Below are 27,980 nucleotides of genomic sequence, written 5' to 3' on the forward strand. Positions count from 1 at the left end.
GCTACTGATAATGGTCAAGGACCACAGTGTGAGAGTGGGCTTCTAGCTTGCGGAGACGTAAGGAGAGTGCAGTCAGAATTTCAATGTAGACTTAGAGACCCATTAACTCAATGAAATCCCTGAACCTAACGCTACACTAATCTTATTTTCAAGTTCTTGGCTCATAGTCTTGAAGGCTATGGCAATGCAGGTGAATATCGAAATGGTGCTTAAATGTAGGAATGTTTCTGACACAGTTACCCTTTCAGGCCGTGAGCTACGCTTCCGCAGAGTCTGACATTGTCGCCACCCACTCAATCCCCATTGAAGGCAGATCTGACCTTTCCCAGCAAGCTGACTGAAACTCACACAATGTCAGTCGCTTGATTCACTATCTGTTTGCTGTGAAGTTTCTGTCTTGTGTCTGCATGTACCACATTTAAATGTATCGAAAATGTTCTCCGATGTTGAGGGTAGAAAAATATTCAATAGGTTTTTTTTCTAGGTCAACGTTTGGGTTATTCTAAGTGGAGGTTTTTCTGCCTTTCTAAGACCTTGCTTTGACCAATCAAATGCACCAGGCAAGTAAGAAGGAAGTCAATAATAACTTTCGTTTTCTCATTTTTGGGCGTAGGATCATTGCTCATCTCAAGCTACCTCTGCACCTTTTGGGACACGGACATTGGTGCAGTTTCAGGTGAGGGTTCTCTATCTCCAGTGTAACCAGCCCGTCCCCCGTAGCTCCATTCAGCACAGTCTGACAGTGCTCTACACCCTGGTATCTGGCACACCGCCCTTCATTCAGAATCCTGCAGTGTCCACACTAAAGTACTTGACTGATGTTGAGCCTCTGATCTGAAGTCAATAGAACGAGAGAGCTGTTTAGTAACATCGACAAGAAGGCAAATTAAAAAAATAATCAGGAAAATGTTGGGAAAAATTCAACATAATTTTGTGTTGAATTTTATTGCTGGTCAATGTGAAGGAGTCATGATTTGGAGATGCCAGTGTTGGACTGGGGTGTACAAAGTTAAAAACCAGAATTCAGATCAGAGTGGTGCTCGAAAAGCACAGCTGGTCAGGCAGCATCTGAGGAACAGGAAAATCGACGTTTCGGGCAAAAGCCCTTCGTCAGGAACAGAGGCAGGAAACCTCCAGGGTGGAGAGATAAATGGAGAGAGGCTGGGGGGAAGGTAGCAAAGAGTACAATAGGTGAATGGGGGTAGGGATGGAGGTGATAGGTCAGAGAGGAGAGTGGAGTGGGAAGGGAGATTGGCAGGTAGGACAGGTCACGAGGACAGTGCTGAGCTGGAAGGTTGGAACTGAGGTAAGGTGGGGGGAGGGGAAATGAGGAAACTGGTGAAATCCACATTGATGCCCTGGGGTTGAAGTGTTCCGAGGCGGAAGATGAAGCGTTCTTCCTCCAGGCGTCTGGTGGTGAGTGAGCGGCGGTGAAGGAGGCCCAGGACCTCCATGTCCTCAGCAGAATGGGAGGGGGAGTTGAAATGTTGGGCCACAGAGCGGTGTGGTTGATTGGTGCAGGTGTCCCAGAGATGTTCCCTGAAACGCTCTGCGAGGAGGTGTCCAGTCTCCCCAATGTCGAGGAGACTGCATCGGGAGCAACGGATACAATAAACGAGGGCATCAATGTGGACTTCACCAGTTTCCTCATTTCCCCTCCCCCCACCTTACCTCAGTTCCAACCTTCCAGCTCAGCACTGTCCTCATGACCTGTCCTACCTGCCTATCTTCCTTCCCACCTATCCACTCCACTCTCCTCTCTGACCTATCACCTCCATCCCCACCCCATTCACCTATTGTACTCTTTGCTGTCTTCTCCTCAGCAACCTTCCCTCATTTATCTCTCTACCCTAGAGGTTTCCTGCCCCTATTCCTGATGAAGAGCATTTGCCCGAAACATCTATTTTCCTGCTCCTCGGATCCTGCCTGACCTGCTGTGCTTTCCCAGCACCACTCTGATCTAAACTCTGGTTTCCAGCATTTGTGGTCCTCATTTTTGCAAAGTTAAAAATCAGACAACACCAGGTTATAGTCCAACAGGTTGTTTGGAAGCACTAACTTTCAGATGATTGTGGAGTCAGGTGATTGTGGAGTCCACAACCACCTGATGAAGGAGCAGCGCTCCAAAAGCTAGTGCTTCCAAATAAACCTGTTGGACTATAACCTGGTGTTGTGTGATTTTTAACTGTGTGAGGGAGTGAAATACTTGCACCTTTCTTGTGCTGCTGAGGTGCAGTACGAATTGGATTAGTTTTCATAATTGAATAGAATTAGAGATTTTATCATTTTCAAATGTACAGGTCAGTATATCATTCTGTTGGATTCAGGCAGCTAACTGGCAAAGTAATTCCATTGTTTGATGTGATTGGTTATTTTCGGGATTTTACCCAGATACAGAAACCATTATACATTCAAGTTGTGGTTCTATTTTACTGGTTGATGAAAGCCTGTGTTTTCCAGCTATCTGTGGGACAGGGAGTTGTTGAATATGGTGATGTTACACATCATGTATTAGTTGACTGACAGTTTTATGGATTTGGCCATGGTTAATAATTAATGTATCTGGTGGATTCCACCCTCATATTGCATGGGCCAGGCATCATCTCAGGATGATGATTGTGTAAATGTAAAAAAAAAAAGCAGCAGTGAAAAATTGATGCAGCAAACAATAACAACATTTCAATTTTACATTCTTGCTTGACAAAACAATATAAGTTACATAGTTTTGTATAAATTGAATTCTTTCTATGTTGTTGAATTCATTGGAAATGGAGTATCTTTGCTTGATTTCATGCAGAACATTGTACTGAAAATGTTCATTTATCTGGTCAGTTTAGAAAATGCTTTCTCATATTTTTCTTTAATTCAGTCAGCTGTTATCAAGTTGAACTTTTCCTTCTATTCTGGAACTCTACTCTGACCAATCAGAAATGACTTTCAAGTAATTTTAGCAAGGAGGAACTCATTAATAAGTTCCCTTTTCTCATTTTCACCTGCATCAACTAATTGTCTGGTTTACTCACCCAACACAGTCCAAGTTGTTTCTGTCTAATTGGGGGTAAGAGTTGATACTAGAGTGCTCTGAGAGATGCTGACATTACTGCATAATCAGGTATGGAATTCAATACGCAGAACCAACTCTTTTATCTCCCTGCCAGCAAGGTTAAAGTTATTCCAAGCTGACTGAATGCTCGAATAACAATTTCTATCTGTAGCTTTCATGGAGAATTTAAATCAATTTTGTTAATTCTCTCATGTCGATTCCAAATAAATAGCCTTTATACACGAGGGATCAGCCACACATCTCTTGTCTACATTGCCTCTGGTACTTCTCTCTACAAGAATTCCGAATCCCTCTCCAAATCCAGAACTGCAAGTGTAACTCCGTGATAGATTTCCACATAATGAATGCATCATATGAATGGTGGATGCTATTCAATCCCTCAATCCTGTTCCATATTTGAATTAAAACATAGCATCTCCAATCTTAATTACATTTATCCACTTTGCTTCCATATCCCTTAATTCCCTTTTTTAAGAACACCAAAGATTTGATAATTCCCTATCCCTTCATAAATCCAAAGATTCTCTGAATGAAGACATTTCTTCTGATCTCAATCTTAACCAGTTGACCCTTTATTCTCTTGACTATACTACTTTTAAAGAATAGGAGGATAGAGCAGATGAATACATGGCTGAGGAGCTGCTGCAGGAGAGGAGGGTTCACACTTTTGGATCATTGGACTGTCTTCTGGGGTAGAAGTGATCTGTACAAGAAGGACGGATTGCACCTGAATTGGAAGGGGACTAATAGACTGGCAGGGAAATTTGCCAGGGCTGCTTGGGAAGATTTCAACTAGTAAGGTGGGGGTGGGGGTGTTAGACTTGTGGTTTGGGTCCTAGAGAGATAGTCAGGAAAGAGATCAATTTGAGACCGATACAGTTAGAAAAAGGAGCAAGTCAAACAGTCAGGGCAGGCAGGAACAAAGCAGAGAATGAGATAGGACTGATAAATTGAACTGCATTTATTTCAATGCCAAAGGCCTAACAGGGAAGGCAGATGAACTCAGGGCATGATTAGGAAGATGGGACTGGGATATCATAGCAATTATAGAAACGTGGTTCAGGGATAGACAGGAATGGCAGCTTAATGTTCCAGCATACAAATATTGGAAGTATTGAAAAGAGGGCAAGAGAGGAGAGGGATTGGCATTTTTGTTAAGGATTGCATTTGGACTGTCCTTAAGGAGGATATTCCTGGGAATACATCCAGGGAAGTTATTTGGGTGGAACTGAGAAATAAGAAAGGAATAGTCAGCGGGAAATTAAGAAACAAACTTGTAAGGAGATCTCAGTTATCTGTAAGAATAATAGGGTGGTTATGGTCAGGGCTTTTCACTTTCCAAACATAGACTGGGACTGCCATAATGTTAAGGATTTAGCTGGAGAGGAATTTGTTTAGTGTGTACAAGAATATTTTCTGATTCAGTACGTTTTTGTACCTATGACAGATGCTGTAAAACTTGACCTACTCTTGGGAAATAAAGCAGGGCAGGTGACTGAGGTGTTAATGGGGGAGAACTTTGGGATCAGCGACCATAATTCTATTAGTTTTAAAATAGTTATGAAAAAGCATCGACTTGATCTAAAAGTTGAAGTCCTAAAATGGAGGAAGGCCAATTTTGACGGTATTATGCATGAACTTTCAAACGCTGATTGGGAGCGGATGCTCAAAGGTAAAGGGATGGCTGGAAAATGGGAAGCCTTCAAAAATGAGATAACGAGAATCCAGAAACAGTGCATTCCTCTCAGGGTGAAAAGCAAGGTTGGTAAATGTAGCGAATGATGGATGACTAGAGAAATTGAGATTTTGGTTAAGAAAAAGAAGGAAGCATATGTCAGCTATAGACAGCAGAGATTGAGGGGATCCTGAGAAGAGTATAAAGGCATTAGGAGTATAATTAAGAGGGAAATCAAGAGGGCAAAAAGGGGTTGTGAGATAGCTTTGGCAAATAAGGAGATTTCAAATGGATTTTATAAATACATTATGGACAAAATGGTAACTAGGGAGAGATTAGGGTCCCTCAAAGAACAGCAAGGTAGTCTCTGTGTGGAACTGCAGGGGTTGGGGGAGATACTAAATGAGAATTTTACATCAATGTTTAGTGTGGTAAAGGGTATGGAAGATATAGAATGCAGGGAAGTAGTTGGTGACATCTTGAAAAATGTCAATATTACAGAGGAGGAGGTCCTGGATATCGTGAAATCCATAAAGGTGGTTAAATCCCCAGGACCTGATCAGGTGTACCCGAGAACTCTGTGGGAAGCTAAGGAAGTGATTGCTGGGCCCCTTGCTGAGATATTTGGATCACTGATAGTCACAGGTGAGGTGCCGGAAGACTGAAGATTGGCTAACGTGGTGCCATTGTTTAAGAAAGGTGGTAAGGAAATGCCAGGGAACTACAGAACGGTGAACCTGACATTGGTGGTGAGCAAGTTGTTGGAGGGAATCCTGAGGGTCAGGATTTACATGTATTTGGAAAAGCAAGGACTGATTAGGAATAGTCAACATGGATTTGTGCGTGGGAAATCATGTCTCACTAACTTGATTGAGTTTTTTGAAGAAGTAGCAGAGGATTGATGAGGGCAGAGTGGTAGACTTGATCCAAATTGTCTTCAAAGGTGTTCGACAAAGCTCCTCGTGATAGACTAGTTAGCAAGGTTAGATCTCAGGGAATACAGGAAGAACTAGTCATTTGGATACAGAACTGGCTCAAAGGTAGAAGACAGAGGATGGTGGTGGAGGGTTGCTTTTCATACTGAAGGCCTGTGACCAATAGTGTGCCACAAGGATCAGTGCTGGGTCCAGTGATTTTTGTATTTACATAAGTGATTTGGATGTGGACATAGGAGGTATAGTTAGTAAGGTTATAGATGACATCAAACTTAGAAGAAGGTAATTGATATGCTTTCCTTTATTGGTCAGAGCATCTAGTATAGGAGTCTGGAGGTCATGTTGTGGCTGTACAGAACATTGGCAAGGCCACTTTTGGAATATTGCCTGCAATTCTGGTCTTCCTCCTATCGGAAGGATGTTGTGAAACTTGAAAGGGTTCAGAAATGATTTAAAAGAATATTGCGAGGGTTGGAGAGTTTGAATTATAGAGAGAGGCTGAATAGGCTGGGGCTGTATTCCCTGGAGTGTCAGAAGCTGAAGGGTGACATTATAGAGGTTTATAAAATCATGAGGGGTTTGGATAGTTAAATAGACAAACACTTTTCCCTGGAGTGCGGGAGACCAGAACTAGAGGGCATAGGTTTAGGGTGAGAGGGTAAAAATTTAAAAGGGATCTAAGAGGCAACTTCTTCACGCAGCGAATGGTGGGTGTATGGAATGAGCTGCTAGAGGAAGTGGTAGTGGCTGGTACAATTATACCATTTAAAAGGCATCTGGATGAGTATATGAATAGGAAGGGTTTAGAGGGATATGGGCCAAGTGCTGGCAAATGGGTTAGGATATCTAGTTGGCATGGGTAAGTTGGACCAATGGGTTTGTTTCCATGCTGTACATCTCTATGACTCTATGATTCTAGTGCTAGACTCCGTAGCCAGGGGAGCACCATTGCACTATCCATCCTTTACATCGATAAACATCAACCTCGCCAAGAATACCATTGCCACACTATTGCATGAAGCGGTTACCAGAACACCTGACAACACCAGCAGCAACAACAAGAACAGCATGATAAAATTACTGGAACTATGCCGCACAACTCACTTTACATTCAACGGACAAGTATACAATCAATAAACTGTACACCAGTGGGATCCCTGATATCAGGACTGATAGCAGGCGCACTAATGCAACATTTGGAATGGACAGCCCTCAATACCATCCAACCCAAACTCTGGATCCAGTATGTTGTCAGGAGCAACTATTGAATGCATGCTTTTACTAACTATAAAATGGTTTCTTAATGCAAGTAACATAAAATAACATAACAAAATGGCTTCTAGGAGCAATGGCATCTAACTCTGCTGAAAACTGCATTCATGAACTAATTGAAAGAGATTAGCAAACAATGCCCTGTTCAAAGTATGAATTAACTAAGTAAGATATGACATTATTAAAGTATTGTAACTTGGAAACCAGGTGTCCCAGAGATAAAGAAGCGCAAAACAAGTCAGTTTCCAGGAAATATCATTGGCTTAATTTTATGTCTATTTGTCATATCATTTCATTTATTTAGATCAATTTTGCAATTAAGGCTGTTTCATTTGTTAAGAGACCTATAAATGTCTGTGTTTTAAGACTGCGCACAGCTTTTCCATAGTACACAGAGGTTCTTAACCCTGCTTTGGTAGATAACCTATGCCCGGCGTCATAATAAATTGATAAAACTTGCTAAAAGAGACTGAGCGGCTAGTGTTTATTTGACCGATCGCAGAACCGAGAGGCCCCTCTTGGGAGCCCAGATTTACATATGGTGCCGTGACTCAGATACGGCATGGACGGATTGTGAACAGCGGTGTAAGAGCCTTCAGTCCTCCACTATTGGGTGTTGAGGAATCGGCCACCAAGAAGTGAGTTTTTCATATCCATTTGGTTTTCATCTCATTCAATTAGTGGTTGACCTGACCCCTCATTGTCTATCATCTCAGTCCAACCTATAAAGGATCGGTCTCAGTAAGATAAGAGAAACAGAGATATAGAGATATTTAGGATTTGGTGGGGTCCTATAAGAAAAAGAGATAAATAGGATCGGGCAGGGTCCTATGAGATAAAGAGATAAATGGGATCTGGCGGGGTCCTATGAGAGAAAAGATAGCAATAAGATTCTGTCAGATTGGCATTGTTTAAATTGGTACTTAAATTGTTCTGTGAGATAAGGAGGTATCGCGATATGTTATAACAGGATTATTGAGGGCTAAGGAAAGTCGAGACAGGGTCTGTGGAAGTTGTGGAGGTCGGTAGACTGTTGTGTGCTGACCGGCTCTTAAGTAGCAAATGTTTTGAGTCAGGACTATAAAAGGAAGGTTGTTTAAGATGGGTAATGTAATATGCATTGTACATGTACATAGATCTTGGGGTCTATGTACATAGATCTTTGAAGGTTGCCACTCAGGTGGATAGAGTTTGTAAGAAGGCCTATGGAGTATTATCGTTCATTAGCAGAGGGATTGAATTCAAGAGTCGTGAAGTGATGTTGCAGCTGTACAGGACTTTGGTTAGGCCACAGTTGGAGTACTGTGTGCAGTTCTGGTCGCCTCACTATAGGAAAGATGTGGAAGCTTTGGAGAGGGTGCAGAGAAGATTTACCAGGATGTTGCCTGGAATGGAGAGGAAGTCGTACGAGGATAGGTTGAGAGTTCTCGGCCTTTTCTCGTTGGAACGGCGAAGGATGAGGGGTGACTTGATAGAGGTTTATAAGATGATCAGAGGAATAGATAGAGTAGACAGTCAGAAACTTTTTCCCCAGGTACAACAGAGTGTTACAAGGGGACATAAATTTAAGGTGAAGGGTGGAAGGTATAGGGGAGATGTCAGGGGTGGGTTCTTTACCCAGAGAGTGGTGGGGGCATGGAATGCGCTGCCCGTGGGAGTGGTGGAGTCGGAATCATTGGCGACCTTTAAGCGGCATTTGGATAGGTACATGGATGGGTACTTAATCTAGGTTAGAAGTTCGGCACAACATCGTGGGCCGAAGGGCCTGTTCTGTGCTGTATTGTTCTATGTTCTATGTTCTATGTTCTATGTTCTATGTTCTATGTTCTATGTGTGAGAAGTTTCCGGAGAAATCTGACTGTCTATGGAAACTTTTGGCACTTTTAAAAGCAAAAGGAAAAGTCACCGGTGACTGGTAGTCAAACTTTCGATCGTTGGCCACTCATTAGTCTTGTTGTTCATTGTCAGGCTGTTGATTAGTGGAAGTTTTATATCAAGGTTATTTCTGTCATATCTGTTCGGCTTGGCTTGTCTTGCTTTGCTGCTTTTTTTTTGTTTGTTTCGCTGTTTGATCTTTGTTGATGAAATATGGAGGGTGTCTACTGCCTTTGTCGTGTGAAAAGTAAGGAGAGCTGGTCAGGAACAAAAGTGCTGTCAGAAATGCTGATACAATTCTTGCTACTCGGCCACAGATACTAGTGTGAGTACTCAACAGGGTCCTAGTGTCCGGACAGAAAGCATCTGATGAAAGCATCTTAAGATTTACAAAATTAGTAATAGAGAATCTGCTTGCCCCAGGGTTATGACAGGTGAAACCCCGTTTGATAAGCCCTGGACCCACCCTGATGTTCACGTCATGCTTCAAGACGCCCCGATCCATTCGAGTGGCCAATATTAGTTTTAATTGGCTAGTACAAATGTGCTGTAATTACAGTTGCTTGCTTCAGGATGTCCAGACTTTAATGAATTTGGCATACAGGACACATTGGGCAACTATTAAAGACACCATTGTATTTCCCCTGGGTTGTGAGTGAATGCAGAGGTATGAAAAACTTGCCTTGAAAATATTGTTAGAATTGCAAATGGAACAGCTGAGAGGTATTTAGATTCTCAGACACTTGGTTAAGCAGCTATGTGCCACAGCCAAGATTTATAAGGGTAAACCACCCTAATGGAATATGTGCGTGTGTATGTGAAAAAAAATCAACGCTGGATTGTTCCCTGCAGCTTGCAGAGTGTTTAACCCTTTCAGATTCAGTTTGGTTACATATTTGCTTGTTGGTGATTGAATGTTGTGTTTTGTTGCCTGGAGTTCGAGATCCGAGACTGTGTTTTGGATTTGATTTGCATTTTAGAAATTTAACATGATTTCTTTTAAGGGTTAAGGATCCTTCAGTGATTATGAAATGAAATATTAACTCCTGTTCTTCTTTCGGGAAATGACTGCCCTACTATCAGCTTCTAACTAATCTTTTTATCCCTACATGAAAGCCAACCTTATTCAATTTCAAATCAGTTTAATATGGAGGAAGACAACATTATAACATTATAACCTTTTTTTGGTTTCAGATTCATTTGTTTCTGCTTAATTTTAAGACTGCTGTATTTCATGTGCCAGTCATAGCTTTATTTTATATCAATTCCCCTCCCTCAATGACAATTGAAGTTTCAGTTCAACAAGAGGTTCTGACAAATCATATAACAAAATTAATATCTTATGGTTAATATTTGTGTCTTTGGATTTGGTCATTATTTGTGCATCAGAAGTTTTTTTGTTGCCATTGAGTAGACAAGACCTTTTAGGGCAGCTGCTGTCCTTTCACGACCTATAGCTTTGTAAATGAGCAATGACTGGTCAGGACCGTTTAAAGAACCTAATCTTGGATTTAAATTAAGGGACTAGAACCAAGTAGTTATAGTGGATTTCAAAGTTGGAAACAGTCCAGGAATTTCCAGTCACAAATGAGGTGAGCGGTGGTTTTTTATTGGATGGCCACAACCGGACTGAACCACGATGCAAGTTACAGGTAAAACCGATAATACCCAGTGCCCTCACAATCCCAAATGCCGTACACCAGCCCTGATAGGGTTGATAGGAACCAGGATACCCACTCAGGGCGGAACCTATCTCAGGTGCCCACCCGATGACCACTGCTGGGAAGCCTTTTCCCAAGGGGACACTGAAAATGTGGACAGGCAGGCCCCAGCATTACACCTTTGAGACTGGGAACAAGACAGCAAAATCCCCCAGGAACCAATGGCTGGCCTTTGCTTTAACTGTTGAAATGTGGCCACTGGGGAGTGAATGTGCCTTTAATGTCACCTTGGAGCTGACGTGGAGAATCAACATACTTTCATTCTAGCAAAAGGAAAATCTACCAATATACACTGATTCTTCATGATTTTGGTGTCTTGTGGGAACGTTGAAGATTTTTATCCTCCATGGAGCAGCATTATAGTAATGCTGTTTTGTCCAATCAGTCTGGCAATTATCAAGATGTTCAGTACATGCTGAATAAACTGATACTGTTTCCAAAGTAGTGGGCAAATGGATGCAGCCTTACACCCCAAACTTCTGGTCCCATCGGGTCCCCAGCAAAACCCGATTAGACACAGTATAAGGACGAGTATGCCAGACCTGGGTAAGGTACAGAATTCACGGGGCAAAGCCCCTGTTGAAGACCACAAACTATGGCCTCAGATACGGTACTCCCTCGATATTCAAACCAGATTGTGGGTGACTGTACTGGACAAGTTTGTGTTCCTTCTTTGCTGCTGCCTATTTTAATTGATTGTGTATTTTGTATATACTTGGGCAAGGAGGAAATAGTTTATACTCAATTACAGTGGACACTCCGCGGCCTCCAACCTTGTTGGGAGGGACCCTTCCAGATCCTCCTCACCACCATAAGGTCACCGAATGTTCATCTCCATCATTGCAAGTTCATCAGACAAGCCCCTTGCAAGAGGGGAGATGATGAAGATTGAGCTTGCCCGGCTGTGAGGACTTGCCATTGCCAGCTTTGGTGCACAAGAAGGGACAATTTACCTGTGCGATCCTGAGCAACAAGAGACTGTGTACCAGCTATGCCGGAAAAAAAATCCTTGCATGCCGAGAGACTGAACATTACCAAGAATGAATGTTGCAGTGGTCAACTGCATCAAAAAGATTTAATAGTTCATTAACAGAACAAGTCTAAATGGTCTTTACCCTATCAAGGTGTTGTGTGCCAGTTTGATTTCAGTTGTGCTATGGGTGACCCTGGTAAGCCTTGCCCCCATTCAAATAGGCCATGCCACAAAACAGAAGATAGGGAAATGTTATCTTTCACTAACAATTTGTTTCTCCAAAGTCACAACAGAATATTTGGCAGGGATGAAGTGGTCTGTTACGCCCTGACTTCAGCAAAAGACTCTTTGATCTCTTTTCTCCTCCTGAATCCTAATGAAGGAGTATGGAACGCTACTAAAGCGTTTACTGGACATAATATTCCTTTTGATTATTACCCATCCCCACCTGCTAGCTGCTTATGGACTTCTTCCAATAAGTCCGGAGTAGCCTATCCGAATTGTCACAATGGTAAAGGATGGGGGTGTACTTACATTAATGTGACCAAGACTATTCTCTGCACAATGATTAAATGTACCAGTCACCACTGCTCCCCTGTAGGACCTCGCATCTCATGCATATGCCTTGAGGAAGAGTGTGTCTGTTATCGCTGGTATTCAGGCCCTTTGTGAAATGGGTAATAGCACTCACCTTTATTATGAGACTTCGAATGGTATCCACATCTCCCCAACTGTGGCGCTGGAGGAGGTGTCAGACGGGGTTGGGAGTGGGGGGAGCGGTGTTGGACAGGGTTCGGGGGGCAGTGTTGGGGGTGGGGTCTCGCATGCTGTGCGCTCCGCAGTCTCCTGGACTGGGAGCAGACTTTAAAAACTCCAAGACCCAGAGGAAAAGCATTTAATCGATTATCCAAACAAAATAGTGCCCACCCATCTCATTCGGATAATTGAGGTTCCCTGTATTGGATTAATTTTGTAATTAAGGCTGTCGTGTTTGTTAAGAGACCTATAAAAGTTGTCTGTTTTAGGATTGTGCACAACTTTTCCAGAGTACACAGAGGTGCTTAACCCCTGCATTGCTGGAAAAGCTATGCCCGGTGTCGTAATAATTTGTTAAAATTTGCTAAAAGAGACCAAGCTCTTACTGTTTATTTGACCAATTGCAGAATTGAGAGGCCCCTCTTGGGGGGGTCCAGCTGTATTAGTGGAATGCACACTCCAGACCAGTGTGTACAGGAAGAATACCTGTACAGACCAGATACTGAACTATAACAGCAAACACCCCAGAGGCTGCATTAGGACACCATTTAAATAGGCAAGGGCATACTGCAGCAACTCAGAACTCCTCTCGTCAGAACAGGAACACTTATGCAAGGGATTTAAATGGAACGGGTATCCCAAAAGCACTATCCTCAGGTACTTATGCAACAAACTCATAGAAGAAAACACTACACGAGATAATGACAATACCGTGCATCAAAGTCATTTCAGAAATGACTCCCCAACTACTTCCTGGAATCATAGTGGCCCTCAAACGAGTAAACATCTCTCACCAGCTCCTCACAAAGTTAAAGACCCAACACCCTCATCCACCAGGCCGAACATAATCTACAAGATACCTGGCAAGGACTGTGAAAAATCCTAAACAGGACAAGCAGGGAGAAAATTGACTATACAATTGTATGAACACTCCAGACACAACCAGTACTCTCTCATTTCCACCACACAGCCAATGAAGGACACAAATTCACTGGGACAATGTAACCATCCTAGGACATGCAAAACAGAGACATGCCAGAGAATTCCTTGAAGCCTGGCACTCCAACCGGAACTTAATTAATAAACACATTAAACTGGACCCCATATACAAACCACGACAGTACTGAACAGGAAGTACCAGAAACCAGAGACACATAAATGCCAGGTGGGACAGACCACCAACGCTTCACCAGAGGCACACAGACGATGTCACCTAGCAAGCTGACAAAATGTCTACAGAAAAACACATCAGCTCAGCGAACAAATTTACGATCTCAGCTACAACCTGAGCTTCAAAAACTCTAACAATTTACTCTGTTAAGCCTTTTAAGAATGTGAAATATCTCAATGAGAGCACCTCTTTTATACTTTTATATTCTAAGGAACATCAGCCTAGTATTAAAAAAAAATTCCCTATGTAGGACAATCCTTCATCCTGAAAATCAATCTAATGAACATGTCGCACTCTCTCTAAGGTTAGTGTGTCTTTTTCAGTAAAAGCAAAGTATTGCGGATGATGTGAATCTGAACTAAAAGCAGCAAGTACTGGAGAAACTCAGCAGGTCTGGCAGCATTTGTGCAGAGAGAAACAGAGTCTGATGCGATTCTTCCTTAGAACAGACAGAGCTGAGAAAGACAAGATTTTCCTTGTGTTGAAGAAGAAGGTAGAAGCTCGCATATAATAGATGGTAAGGTTGACCTCAGCACAAGGCAAAGTGGGTTGTAATGGGAGTATAAGAGAGATATAGATGAAAAGTAAGCATTACTGGTAAGTGTCAGTATCAGAAAATAGGTCAGCTCTGCTCGATATAAAACTCTATGCAAACAAGGCACTGGGTTTGTAATCAAATGCAGGACAGATTTCATGATCTGAAGTTATTGAACTCAATGCTGAATCCAGAAAGCTGGAAAATGAGTTGTTGTTCCTTCAGATTCTGTTGGGTTTGCTGGAACACTACTGCAATGTGAGCAATGGGCGTAAAACTGACTGTTGAAATAGCAAAAATCAGAAATTCAGGCCATTCTTGCCGACAGAGTGGAGCTGTTCAACAACATTGTAACCCAGTCTATGTTTGGGGATTAGTGGTGCTGGAAGAGCACAGCAGTTCAGGCAGCATCCGAGGACCTCGGATGCTGCCTGTATTGCTGTGCTCTTCCAGCACCACTAATCCAGAATCTGGTTTCCAGCATCTGCCCAGTCTATGTTTGGTCTTGCCAATGGAGAAGGGACACCATTTTGAGTTGCAATTATCCTAGACAAGATAGAATGGAATATAGATAAATCACCGCATCACCCAGAAGGTGTGTTTGGAAATTCTGACAGTGAGAAGATAAAAGAGCAAGTCTTACTCCTGCAATTTTATGCAAAAGTGTCATAGGTGAGCGAGGAGGTGTTGCGAGTGATAGTGAGATGGACCAGGGTGTAACAGACAAAGCAGTCCCTGTGTCAAGCTGACATGAAAAGGGAGGGAAAAATGTGTTTGGCTGTGACATCCTGCAGGAGCTGGTGGAAATAGGAGACCCTTTGGGTGCAGACACTTGTTTGGTGAAAAGTGAGGACAAGTGCATAGGCTGGTGATGTCTTTCTGTGGATAAGCTGACTAAAACAGGCCATAGTACTCCAGGTGTGGTCTCCCTAAGATCCTTTACAATCTCTGCATGTTGTTTTGCCTCAGAACTCTCTGTAAAATGGTCTACACATCCATTTGTTTCTTAACTGGTTGCTGTATCTGCATGCTAACTATCTGTGATTTAAGATTGGGGACAGCAAAGTCCCTTTGAATACCAACATTTCCCCTTGCTCAGAATGTTCAGAACTTCTGAAAAGAGATCTTTGTTCTTAAATGTTAACTCTGTTTCTCTCTCCACTGATGCTGTCCAGCTCCCTGAGTATTTCCAGCATTTTCCATTTAGATTTCACGCATATAATACGTGCGTAGACAACAACAGCGTCTTGCACTCACATTGTCCCTTAAATATAATAAAATACCCCAAGGTACCTTAGGTGCAACATCAAGTTTGACACTGATCTATATAAGGAGAAATATGAAACAAAAACATGCTCAAAAGAGTAGATTTAGAAGAGAGGGAGAAGGTATAAAAGATATAAAAACAGAAAAGTTTAACTCCAGAATCAGTGGCTAGGCAGCTGAAGGCACATCCATTTATTGTGAAATGATGAAAATCCAGAATGCCGAAGTGCCACAATTGTAGGAGCAGAGAGGTCATGAGATTTCAAAGGGCTGGAAGAGGTTACAGAGTTAGGGACGTTATTAAGAAATATTACAGATGCATGTGAATCTTATATGGAAGCTCTGCTGTTGGCAGACAATATTGGCTCAGTGAGCACAGGAGGGATGGGCAAATGGGCCTTGGATTCCTATATCCGTGTTTCTCTGCAGGTTTTATTTTTTCACTGTTTAGGGAGAGATTAGATTTTTATTTCATAGGACAACAGTGAACGTTCTCACACTTGTCCATTTTAAATTTTATTTGCCCATACTCATATCCATTGCTCTCTTTCTCTCCCTTGATAGCTTATGCCTTTCATATGTACTACTTACTATCACCTACAAGCATAACTCTATTAATTCATCCAAGTCATTGCTAGATATTGTGAAAACCTGAAGTCCCTAGATCAGATTCCTGAGAGACACCACATGTCCCACCTCCCAATCTGAGCACGCATCCTCCTCTTTGTCTCCTAACTTTCGACCAAAGACAGATTTCTTTCGCTTGGAGCTTTATTCATAAAGGAATAACATTAGCAGTTTTGCAGTTAATTGGACAATTCTGAAATCAGGAGAACTTTGAAGATTCAAATGAATGCTCCTTCCTAATGCCGCATTATTTTTGCACCTTAGTCTCAAGAATGGGAACCATCAAGTTTGGATATTCATTGATCCTAAGTTCTATTATTGTCTCTATTACAATTTCTTTTACCAATGCTGCACATTAAACATTATTGCAGCTTTCTAATTTACATTAAAGTGCAGGATAAAGTGGTAGACTATATTTGAGTGTCCATTATTGAACATCGTCCTTGGTAATGGAATTAAGGAAATTTTTATGGAAGGCTTTTAGTGGCACATATATTTCTCGGCATCATGCTGATCTGGAGAATTGGTCAGGTCCTTTGTTTCACAGGTCCAATGGAGTAGGCTGATATTAAGAGAGCAACCATGACTTTATTTGTACAATGTTGAGATGCTGCCTGTCCAAATTGATCATGAGAATTCACAGCAACATTTTCTTGCGAAGTGGCCAACTATTTGAGAACAAACCTCTTTTGTAATTCATCACTGTGGATTTCAACAATCTATTCTTTCATTGTAAGCATCAGGGTGAGGCAAGGTCATTGTAGAGATGCAGATATCATAACTGCAAAGGGTACCCCAGGGATAATGCTGGATTGCCCATGGTGTAGCGAGAAATAGTGTTTTCCGAGATTGAATGTTGGGCAGTAATCGTAATAATTGATTAAAGACCTTGGCCACATCCATATGGTGGGGCAAATTCTGAGTGGATGATTTGATGGAATGGCAGATTTTAAGGTGAATAGATTTGGTGAAATTTGTTTGCAATAGTACTGCAGTGGTCGAACGTATCAGCCCATTCTTTGTACATGTACACTGAACAAAAAGAGGCAACAAAATGGGTAGAAAATATAGCCCTTTCAATTGGTATAAAATAGGAATATTCCATCTTCAGTCAACTATTTAACTTACTTCCAGATCTGAAAGGAGAATGCCGGAGGTTATACGATATGAAAATCCGGGTATTCAAATCTTTATCAAGAGTGGACATCAGTTTTTGGATAAGGTTCGGAGTTTCCTTGCAACTGCTGTAGGAGAGAACAAGATTCAACAAGAAAGGGCAAGAGATTACTTCAAAGAGGTATTCTTTTTAAATTTATAGATTAAATAATCATCAAATGTGGAAAGTGTTTGATACAGTGTCCCCCCTAACAAACATATTGTTTAACTGATAACTGCCATTTACATTTTGAAAGTTTTTGATTGACATACTCTTGGAGTGTCTGCCACCATCCACCCAGCTTTGTGGCATTAATAGACAGGGAGGGTTTCCCACGTAAGTTTACACCATATAAAACACCCAATATAACAAACTGTCAGAGTTGTCTTTTTTATAAATGCAGCAGTACAAGAGCTGGTTCCTCAGGGTCTTCAGGCAAGGATAACATTGCTTCACCCTCCAGTCAGCAACATCTTCTTCCTTATCTTCTACATGATCTATAGTTGGTCATTCACTGCTAGGCCAGCAGGACAGGTGAGATAACAAGGGGAATAAAAGGAGTGGTGGAGAGATTGAGAGAGTCACTGTGAGATCAGTGGAAGGGATGAGAGCACAGTGGGAAATGCAAGGAGCATCAGAGAGAGTGAGTCATGGTGAGACCAATGGGAGGGGGTGAGCGTACAATGGGATTAAAAGCATCAATGAGAGAGAGGGTCACAGTGTGACGCATAGGAGGTTACCAAGGAAAATCAGAGAAGAACAAAAGGGTTAAATGATTCATCAGTGAATATCTTCCTTTTCTGTCTGTATTTGTGCCATATTAGGATCTATGAAATTAGGAATTTTAAAGAGGCTATCACAATGGTAAGGGAATTAATAAGATTATAAACAGAGTAAGAGCAGAGCAATCGAGTTAAATCAATAGTTTGAACAGGACACTAGCTGGGATCTTATAGAGGTAGATGATTCCAGATAATACCTTTAAAAACTTTCTTCATACTTTTTCATGATGTTTGTGAGGTGCTTGAAAAGGCTCTCATTGGCAAGTGAGATTGATCCGGATTGTTGTGGCTAGGTCACAAGGAGACCATCTTCTATATTGTTAAAAATCACATAACACCAGGTTATCGTCCAACAGGTTATTTGGAAGCAATTGCTTTCAGAGCGCTGCTCCTTCATCAGGTGGTTGCGGAGAATAAGATCATGGTCACAGAATTTATAGCCACAGGAGTCCAGTGTCATGGAGATGAGATACATTAAACAATTTTAAACAATATTGTTGTGTCAGTTCTAGAGTCCTGAAAAGAAAAAAAGGCCTTGCATTTAAAAGAATAAGGACTTTCAAAGTGTGGGGATGGGTACATGATGGACAATTATGGCAATCAAATATATGCACAGCAAGATCCCGTACACAATGATGAGATAAATGACGATATCTGATCTGTTGTTATAATATTACTAAAGGGATAAATAATGAAATAGTTTAGGTGGGAAAGCTCTGGTGCGTACATGGTAAAGGTCACAGTCAAGATGTTTTCAGACCCCCCTAGCCTTTTCAATGTCACACCTTCTTCATATGACATGGAGTGAAGTAATTGCTGGACATTGATTTCTATGATGGTGGGAATCATGGGCAGAGAAATCAGATTATCAATTCACCACTCTTGGCTGAAGACACTTCCAGAGATTTTAGACTCATCCATTCTTTTGCATTGGACAACTCGGAAGTTGGAGGATGAGCAGGCTTACAGGGCCCTGTCCTGTTAATTCATTCATTCTTCAGCATCATTCTTGACTGAAAATGGCAGGGCTGCAGAGCTTGAGACTGATGCACTGATGTGAAACACTGCCCCACACATGCAGAAGAAACTGTTAAAGGATGTTTTGTATCTGCACCTCCATGCTATCCTGACCTGCTGACAGAACATATAGTTCTATTAAGGCAACATCTTTCTTCAATCATTTTAGTGCTGCTCCATCTGCTTTGCCAGGTCTGTTCATTCTGTGGGAAGTTTCCCCTAGTAGCTTAATCTATATAGAGATATACTGGTTTAACCAGGGCCCCATTATTCCATGCTAATTGCATTTTTCTTCAGTACAAATGTTTCTGTTTCCATGAACTTGTTTCTCATCCTCCTGGTATTAAAATAGAAATGGTTCAACTTTTCAACCTGATGAGTAGCTCTCATCTATGTTGCAGAAATGACTATTTGGCCATTTTAAAATCCAGGCCAATGTACAGAATTAAAGGGAGAAAGCAGGGGAATGGCTTTAATTCATGATGTTCACTTGGAGAGCCAGCACAGACATGAAGGGCAGAATCACATGTAACAATTGTGATATTCTATGTTTAGATCTTTGTGACAGAAAAGTTACTTTTTGAAATGTTTGGTTTTTATTTCACAGATACTGCACATAATATTATTTTATGGCCAGATTAATCTTCCTAAGGTTGAGCCAGAAGAAATATTGCAGGAAAGTAACCGTCAATTATCAGCAAGGTATCCAGATGTCTTTGAGATGTGCCGCACCCACATTCCAAAACGTCCCCCTTTCACAGTGCTACTTGATGCGGTAAGTTTGCAGATTACACTAAAATTGGTGGGATAGTGGACAGTTGCAGAGGACAATGGAACCTTGATCAGCTGGGCCAATGGGCTGAGAAGTGGCAGATGGAGATTAATTTTGATAAATGCGGTGTGTTGTGTTTTGGTCAGGCAAATCAGGGCAGGACTTATACAGTTAATGGTAGGGCCGCGGGGAGTGTTGTTGAATAAAGAGGGCCACTGTACCTCAGGTGAAGGAAGAGGTTGAGAAGGAGAGTTGTTCATGATAACCTCAGTTGGTGATAGGAATTGAACTTATGCTATTAATATCACACTGCTTTACAGACCAAACGTTCAGCCAACTGAGCTAAACCACTGCCTAATAGCTTTACATTGTTGGATAGTTGTTCATAATATCCTACATTTGTCATTGAAGGACTATTTGTGGAATGATTTGGAGCATTGAGCGAAAGGATTTTAAAAATAGGAGCAGGAACGTAGAGATTGCTGGGGTAGGTTGCTGTAGTCAAACCTGAATTAGATCTGTTCATGATGGTTGCCCTAAAAGTTTATCTCAATCCCTGACTCTCTCTTACTACTTGTGAGTGATCAACCTTCCACTCACCCTATTTTCTAATATACCTGGCTTTGTGGGATTTTGCTCTGTGGTAATGATCTTCCCTAATTGTCTGTTTAGCTACAAACGAATGTGAAAACTAATTTGTCAAATGCTTTAAGTTTAAAGGAGTTAAAGAAATGTAAGTTGTTAAGTTATTTCTTTTTTTTGAATTGTACACATTTGTTTTACAGATTGTTGACATTGTCAGAACAAGACATGAAGATGATGTTTTGCAATGTCTGTTGCTGGAGATAAATGATATGGAAGTTCCTAATGGTAACACACTATGCCGGAATATTTTTGTATCAACAGTTATTAACTTGTGCTATTTTTCTGATGAGCATATGGGAAGTAGAACACCCAATTACTTTGGTGCTTCAGTGTCATGTAGAGGAGCTAGACAGAGAAAAATAATGATCGATACATTGTGCTGCTACACATGGCACCGTGACATTAGCTGGGCAGTATGTGTTGCAAATCAGTACAATCAAGATGCCTTTAGATTTCCTCCTCGTGTCCACTCGATGGCATTTAACATATTCACTAATGGACAAAGCACCCAGGCAAACCAACGTGTTGAAAATCTTCTGGCTGGATTCAGGGATCAGCAAGTGCCGAGGTTTCTTCAAATTGCCAGAGATCTCAGGCAATTTGGATCCTTAGTTCCCAGAGCCCCTTGTGAAAGATGCTTTGAAATGTTCCCAAACATTCAGTTTTATCCATTTCCACAAGCTCATGAACATGCTCATTGGGAATATGGAAACTGTGCAGAGTGTGAATCACTCAGCCAGCTTCTGAAGTCTCATGAGCAAATTGTCTCAAGACTGCATCGTAACCAATTTCAAATTGGACGTGATAGATTAATAAATGCAAAAAATAGACGACTTGAACAAAACCTCCAACTGTTAGAGTTTAGATTCAGGGATGTAGTTCAATTTGAAGGTAATCAATTATAAAGGGATCTGCCTGGAAAGATTCCTAAATTGAAAGCACATTAGAATACACAGTATGTCATGTTCCTGATCAACCTACTAATAAGTATACTGCTTGTATACAGCTGTGGAGTATTACTATGGCTTTTTACAATGAATTCAATTCAATGGACTGAGATTCTAGGTTACATATTACAGCAGTGTTAACTACTGCGCAGCCACACTCCCTAAAGCTGTGGAGTATTACTGTGACTTTATCAATGAATTCAATTCAATGGACAGAAGTTCTAGGGTACATATTAACAGTTTTCAAATTTGCATTTCCTCTGTTTAATTGTTTATCTGGAAGGTTATCCCCGTGCAGTACATCAAACACAGTATTTGCACTTTTAAAGGTTAAAAACACCTGACCTTCTCCATGCCACGGTGGTGATGGGTCATCACTGAACTGGAGCTTCCACTCGCTTATTACTGGAGCTCTTTTCAAGGTCAGCACTAGTTATAAATTCCACCTGGAGGGTAGGGAAGGACAGAGGAACTCCTCCTGCCGTGTGATAGTGCTGTTTTCATCGACCAGGTGGAACTTCTGCAGAAATTTGAAAATTAATCATGTCACTTTTTCCAAATTGGTTCATTCTTGTAATTCAATCAACTGGTATTAAGTTTATTTTAGTACAGAAATTGGTCATTTCAGACTCAAATATCCCACTGATGCTGATAGGAATAATTTGCCTAATATTATAACATGCTAGTCTTCAATTTTACCATATATCCTGAACATTGGCACATAAAGTGGGGGATCGTATACTCCCATTTAAAATATTTTATATTGATCTGCCAGATGATACTCTACCCCATTTTTCTAGAATTCCATGGCTTATTCTGATCACTAGAAACTAAGATGCTAAACAACAGGATGGGAATTACAAATGTATGTAAATAATGTCCCACTGAATCAGAGACAAATATACACTGAAATCATCTTCCTCTTAGAATTAAAGCTATACTCCTTTATTAAGAACAATGCAAAGCAGAAAAACTGTGCAAACACAAGTTTAAATCTAGAAAAAAACTGCATTGGTTAAATTTTCAAACTGCAAACTTAATTTAGATTTGGCTTACTTTTCAAATATTCACTGTTATAACGTTATTTTACAATATCACTGTTATAGATTGCTAGTGGACCTCACAAAAATACACCGGCTATCATTTTCACATTAATCCACCAAAAATATCATTATCCATCTTAGAGACTGCTGAAACATTCCAGAAGATTAATACAACAACTGTTTCTAGTTCCTGTACTTTTGTTAATTAGGACAGACTTGTGAAAGACAGTTAACTACAAGCGAAGGATAACCAATATGTCGGTAGCTTATAGTCAATGAAGTTATATTTAAAGGTTAAAGGGTTTGTCTGGAACCTGATAATTTTTAACCAAAAACATAAATTGCAAGAGAAACTAAGCAGGTCTGGCAGCATCTGTGGAGAGAAAGCAGAGTTAATACTTGAGGCCACTGACCTTTCATCAGAACAGATATTAGCTTGAGTAAAAGAAAGAGGAATTTTATTCCTTGCTGACTCTGAGAAAACTAATACAACATGACATCAAATATGCACTCAAAAGAGTTAGATTTTAACCTCAGACACAGTTGTTTAATATTTGATGTGTCTCCTCAACAATAGAGAAATCTGGAGAGAAAACCTTGCTACCTATCCAGATTTCTTTCTTTACTCAATGTTATTGAAATACAGTTTATTTGTGTATTCATGCGCCTAGCTTTGTCGTTTTCTTGCCCTTTTGATGTCACCAACCTTTTATGTCCAATATGTACCCTTTATATGCATGTTGGAACAGGAGATGCCAGTTCCTTGACACCTGACTCAGTGACTGGTTCCAATATCAGTAAGATGGCAAATTCAGTACTGGCCAATTTGTTTATACTACATTAGTTTCCTGAACCTTCCTCAATCTGTGGTCAGGTGGTTGCCGCAGCCATTATAGGTTAGTGCCTGTTGCTTTTTTAAAATGTTTTACACAATGAAAGGTCTCTGTCATTAAAATCAGATGATGGAGATTGAAAACAGTTGGTCCTTATTTACCTTTATCATGACAAACTTGCAAAAAATTCCCAGCCTAGACTGTCACACGGTGTACTAGAGAGCATCTATGTCTGGAGAGAGCTTGTTTCTTCTTTTAAGTAAAATACATTTTTACATTAAAGTTGCTCACCTTTAATTATATCATAAGAACAAAAATTGCAATGAGATAGGGCGGCACGATTAGCACTGCTACCTCACGGTACCAGGGCATCTGAGTTTGATTCTAGCCTTCGGTGACTGTCTGTGTGGAGTTTGCATATTCTCCTCATGTCTGTGTGGTTTTTCTCCAGGTGCTCCGGTTTCCTCCCACAGTCCAAAGATGTGCAGGTCAGGTAGATTGGCCATGCTAAATTACACAGTGGGAAATGCAGGGATAGGGGAGGGGGAGAGGTCTTGGTAGGATGCTCTTTGGAGAGTTGCTGTGGACTTGGACTAAATGGCCTATTCCCATGCTGCGGGGATTCCAGAAAAAAACGACAGCTTTACAATAAACGTTATAATAATGTATGTTAGATCTATTCCAGCAGAAGATCTTTTTTCACGTTTACCTGCTAAACGTTTCATTAGATTAAAATCATTTCAATCTTATATTCCAATTAAATATGTTGTGTTCTGCTTTTTGCTCTTCAGAGGGTTGGTGTGGCCTTGTTGGGCCAAAGGGCCTGTTTCCACACTGTAGGGATCTGATTCTATTCTATTCTCAAATTTTCGAAAGCCTACTGGAGAATTTGCTGGGCAAGGCTGGCTTTTGTAACTATTTTTTTTGCCTGTGTTGACAGCATCAGATTTGTTGGAATACAGTAAGGAAATAATTATCTGAGTGTTGAAGCCGTGAATAAATTGTAGACATCAGCTACACCGAAAGCTGTTGGAGAAAGAATATCAATTGAATTCTCCCAAAGCTTTTTGAACACTATATGCTGTAATTTTATCATAGTCAATGAAAATAAATACACGGTATTATGCAGAGGCAATTCCAATGTTCAGCGTTTTCATTTGATTAAAATGATGAAAAGAATAACTTATGTCCATTAAGACATGACCTCAGGATATCACAAAATGCTAAACAGTCAGAGTTGCCCCTGGCTAATTTTCTACAGTTCCCTGGCTTGTCCTTACCACCCTTCTGAAACAGTGGCACCACGTTAGCCAACCTCCAGTCTTTTAGCACCTCCCCTGTGACTATCAATGATACAATTATCTCAGCAAGAGACCCAGCAAATCACTTCTCTAGCTTCCCACAGAGTTCTAGGGTACACCTGATCAGGTCCTGGGGATTTATCCATCTTTACCCGTTTCAAGACATCCAGCACTTCCTCCTCTGTAATACGGACATTTTGCAAGATGTCACCATCTATTTCCCTACAGAATATATCTTACATATCCTTTTCCACAGTAAATACTGATGCAAAATACTCATTTAGTATCTCCCCATTTTCTGCGGCTCCACACAAAGGCCGCCTTGCTGATCTTTGAGGGGCCCTATTCTCTCCCTAGTTAGACTTATGTCTTTAATGTATTTGTAAAAACTCTTTGGATTCTCCTTAATTCTATTTGCCCAAGCTATCTCTTGTCCCCTTTTTGCCTTCCTGATTTCCCTCAAGTATACTCCTACTTCCTTTATACTCTTCTAAAGATTCACTCGATCTATCCTGTCTATACCATATACATAAATGATTTGGATGTGAGCATAAGAGGTACAGTTAGTAAGTTTGCAGATGACACCAAAATTGGAGGTGTAGTGGACAGCGAAGAGGGTTACCTCAGATTACAACAGGATCTTGACCAGATGGGCCAATGGGCTGAGAAGTGGCAGATGGAGTTTAATTCAGATAAATGTGAGGTGCTGCATTTTGGGAAAGCAAACTTAGCAGGACTTATACGCTTAATGGTAAGGTCCTAGGGAGTGTTGCTGAACAAAGAGATCTTGGAGTGCAGGTTCATAGCTCCTTGAAAGTGGAGTCACAGGTAGATAGGATAGTGAAGAAGGCGTTTGGTATGCTTTCCTTTATTAGTCAGGATACTGAGTACAGGAGTTGGGAGGTCATGTTGTGGCTGTACAGGACATTGGTTAGGCCACTGTTGGAATATTGCATGTAATTCTGCCCTCCTTCCTATCGGAAAGATGTTTTGAAACTTGAAAGGGTTCAGAAAAGATTTACAAGGATGTTGCCAGGGTTGGAGGATTTGAGCTATAGGGAGAGGCTGAACAGGCTAGGCTGTTTTCCCTAGAGCGTCGGAGGCTAAGGGGTGATCTTATAGAGGTTCACAAAATTGAGGGACATGGATAGGATAAATAGGCATAGTCATTTCCCTGGGGTCGGGGAGTCCAGAACTAGAGGGCATAGGTTTAGGGTGAGAGGGGAAAGATATAAAAGAGACCCACAGGGCAACTTTTTCACAGAGGGTGGTACGTGTATGGAATGATCTGCCAGAGAAAGTGGTGGAGGCTAGTACAATTGCAACATTTAAGAGGCATTTGGATGGGGATATAATAGGAAAGGTTTCGAGGGATATGGACAAGGTGCTGGCAGGTGGGACCAAGTTGGGTTGGGATATCTGGTCGGCATGGACCAGTTGGACCGAAGGGTCTGTTTCCATGCTGTACATCTCTATGACTCTGACTCTATAAATGGTTATTGAGGGTGAGGACTAATTTGGCGAGGTGGGAGAGGGTGTTGGTGGGGGTGCATTAGATGGGTCTGTTGGAGAATGAGGTTGGAGAGACAGTGAAGCTGGAGAGTTCTATGTTGGGGCTTGGTTGGTTGCTGGGAGGGATGAATAAGGGTGGTAGCTGGAATGAGGTTGGGGAGATAGTGAAGGTGAAGAGAAGCTTCTCCACCTCCTGATGCTGCCTGACTTGCTGTGTCTTTCTAGCCTCCTGTTTGTCTACAATGTATTTAGTTCAGCTTGCAATATCCATGCTGTCTCTCTATAACAGAGGCTCAGATGTTCTGTTCTCTGGTCTTTCCCTTAGCTCTGCAATTTTTTTTCTTCAATATTTATCCAATGCAAAGCAGAAAATGACTCAAATAAATCTGCCCCAGCAATACTGAGACAATGCCTTTCAAATTCTAAGTCACTGCATAAAATCAATTTTGCTCGTGATTGGATTTGACATTCACCTGAAGTTGGTTCCCTTTGGTTTAAAACCTTCTTCTAAATGAAAGAGTTTCAGTTGATCAGCTCTGTCCGGACCCCACATGAATTTGAACACTTCTTAAATTTCCTCTCAAGCTTCTCTGCAGAGGACAAACTTGCTTTCTCTAATTTATCTAAATAATTGAAGTCCCTTATCAATGTAAGCACTCTCATTAATCTCCCTGCACCCTCTCGTAACGTTCACATATCCATCCTAAGTGTGATTTGCATGGACATATTAGTCCAGTCGACACCAAACCAGTAATGAAGATTCTTCACTTCATTACCATTGTACACAATGAACATGAGTTGAAGGGGTGGGGGTTTGGCGGTGGGGATCTGGGGCAATCGAGGCCTGTTGTTGGGTGCTCCCTGGAGCCTCTTTAAGGGAAGGTTTGCTTAGTCCTGGGCTGAAGTGAGTGAAAGCAGGAGGAGTGCAATGGGTTGGGGGCAGGGGAATCATCTCCCAGCAGCCTCCCATCCCCTGTCCTTCCTGAAGCCAGGTTGCTTGATCTTTGACTGAAGGATACCCCCTTGATTCCAGGAGTGCTAATGTAACACTGCATGGATTGTGCATCCTGCGTAGTGAGGCCCAACTCACAACTAGGTTAATATCAGCAATACTGGGACGAGGCACTTAAGTCATTAACTGCCTCTTGAACACTTTAATTGATGGCAATGGGAAGACCAAGTACAAACCTTCCCCACTATAGGACTGAGGGATGAAAATCATTGGATCCCAAAGCCACCTTCTGTCTGATTAAATGTTCCTTCAAATTTGCCACTGGGGAAGACAGTGAATTTTGCCCGATGTCTTTGTCTTTGATTTTAAAAATCAGCATCCTGTATGCCTTTGTCATCATTTTCTCAACATGTCCTGCCACCAGCAATGATTGTAGAATCCTTGTGGTGTGGGAAGAGGCCATTCAGCCCATTAAGCCTGCATCAAACCTCTGAAGGGCATCTGACCCTATCCCAGCCCCTGACTCTACCCTGTAATCCTATATTTACCATGGCTAATCCACTTAGCTTACTCACACCTCTTCTACCCTGGATGGTGTATCATGGCCAATCAACTTAACATGCACATCTTTGGACTGTGGAAGGAAACCGGAGCACCTGGAGGAATCCCACACGGACATGGGGAGAATGTACAAACTCCACACAGACAGTCACCCAAAGCTTCAATCAAACCCAGGTCCTTGGTGCTGTGAGACAGCAGTGCTAACCATTCAGCCATTGTGCAAATTTACTTAATAATGGTATTGTAATTCTATTTAATTATATGCAGATGCAAAACAATCGAATAGCAATTTATTGTCACGTGCAATCTTTACAGAAGAAAAGTGAAAAGTGTGTACATCGCTATATTACAGCGCCTATGTTGAAACCTAGAGTAAAGATTGGCTCCAGTAGCATCCTTCACTAAATGGCTTTTTGGAATACGACATGATTTTAGATCTCTCTGTTCTCCACTAATAAAATGCATTTTGTCCTTCATATTGTGTCTTCTTGTTCTTCCTACTAAGTGCATCCCTTCATAATGTCTCTCCATCCACCCATTCAACCAACCCGTCTGTGCTTTGTGTCCTCTTGAAGTTAATCATCATCCT

At 41.4% G+C, this 27,980-nt stretch overlaps 2 protein-coding genes across 5 annotated transcripts in view; one reads left to right on the plus strand and one right to left on the minus strand.

The window, feature by feature from the left end:
- Window positions 1-609: 609 nt before the first annotated feature.
- Window positions 610-27,867, plus strand: LOC122547214 (uncharacterized). Of its 4 annotated transcripts, XM_088000657.1 has the most exons (5): window positions 9,247-9,488; window positions 17,005-17,167; window positions 19,433-19,600; window positions 20,383-20,467; window positions 27,659-27,867. In XM_088000657.1, the coding sequence occupies exons 1-5, from the start codon at window positions 9,481-9,483 to the stop codon at window positions 27,715-27,717; spliced, it is 483 nt and encodes a 160-aa protein (XP_087856783.1). In that variant the 5' UTR covers window positions 9,247-9,480; the 3' UTR covers window positions 27,718-27,867. The 4 variants fall into 4 exon arrangements, with proteins under 4 accessions (XP_087856780.1, XP_087856782.1, XP_087856779.1 ...); XM_088000654.1 differs by lacking the exon at window positions 9,247-9,488 and adding an exon at window positions 610-676 and having other exon boundaries at window positions 20,383-27,867; XM_088000656.1 differs by lacking the exon at window positions 9,247-9,488 and adding an exon at window positions 7,473-7,584 and having other exon boundaries at window positions 20,383-27,867.
- Window positions 16,983-27,980, minus strand: part of LOC122562199 (uncharacterized) — a 59,923-nt gene continuing 48,925 nt past the window's right edge. Inside the window, exons 10-12 of the transcript XR_015761420.1 lie at window positions 21,535-21,709; window positions 18,006-18,324; window positions 16,983-17,114 (exon numbers count right to left, since the gene is read on the minus strand). The gene's annotated coding sequence lies outside the window, so the exon portion shown is untranslated. The remainder of the gene's footprint in view (window positions 17,115-18,005; window positions 18,325-21,534; window positions 21,710-27,980) is intronic.

Source organism: Chiloscyllium plagiosum, unplaced genomic scaffold, assembly GCF_037043375.1.
Source record: "Chiloscyllium plagiosum isolate Xiang-an unplaced genomic scaffold, Cpla_swu_hap1 HiC_scaffold_25, whole genome shotgun sequence".
Taxonomy (NCBI): domain Eukaryota; kingdom Metazoa; phylum Chordata; class Chondrichthyes; order Orectolobiformes; family Hemiscylliidae; genus Chiloscyllium; species Chiloscyllium plagiosum.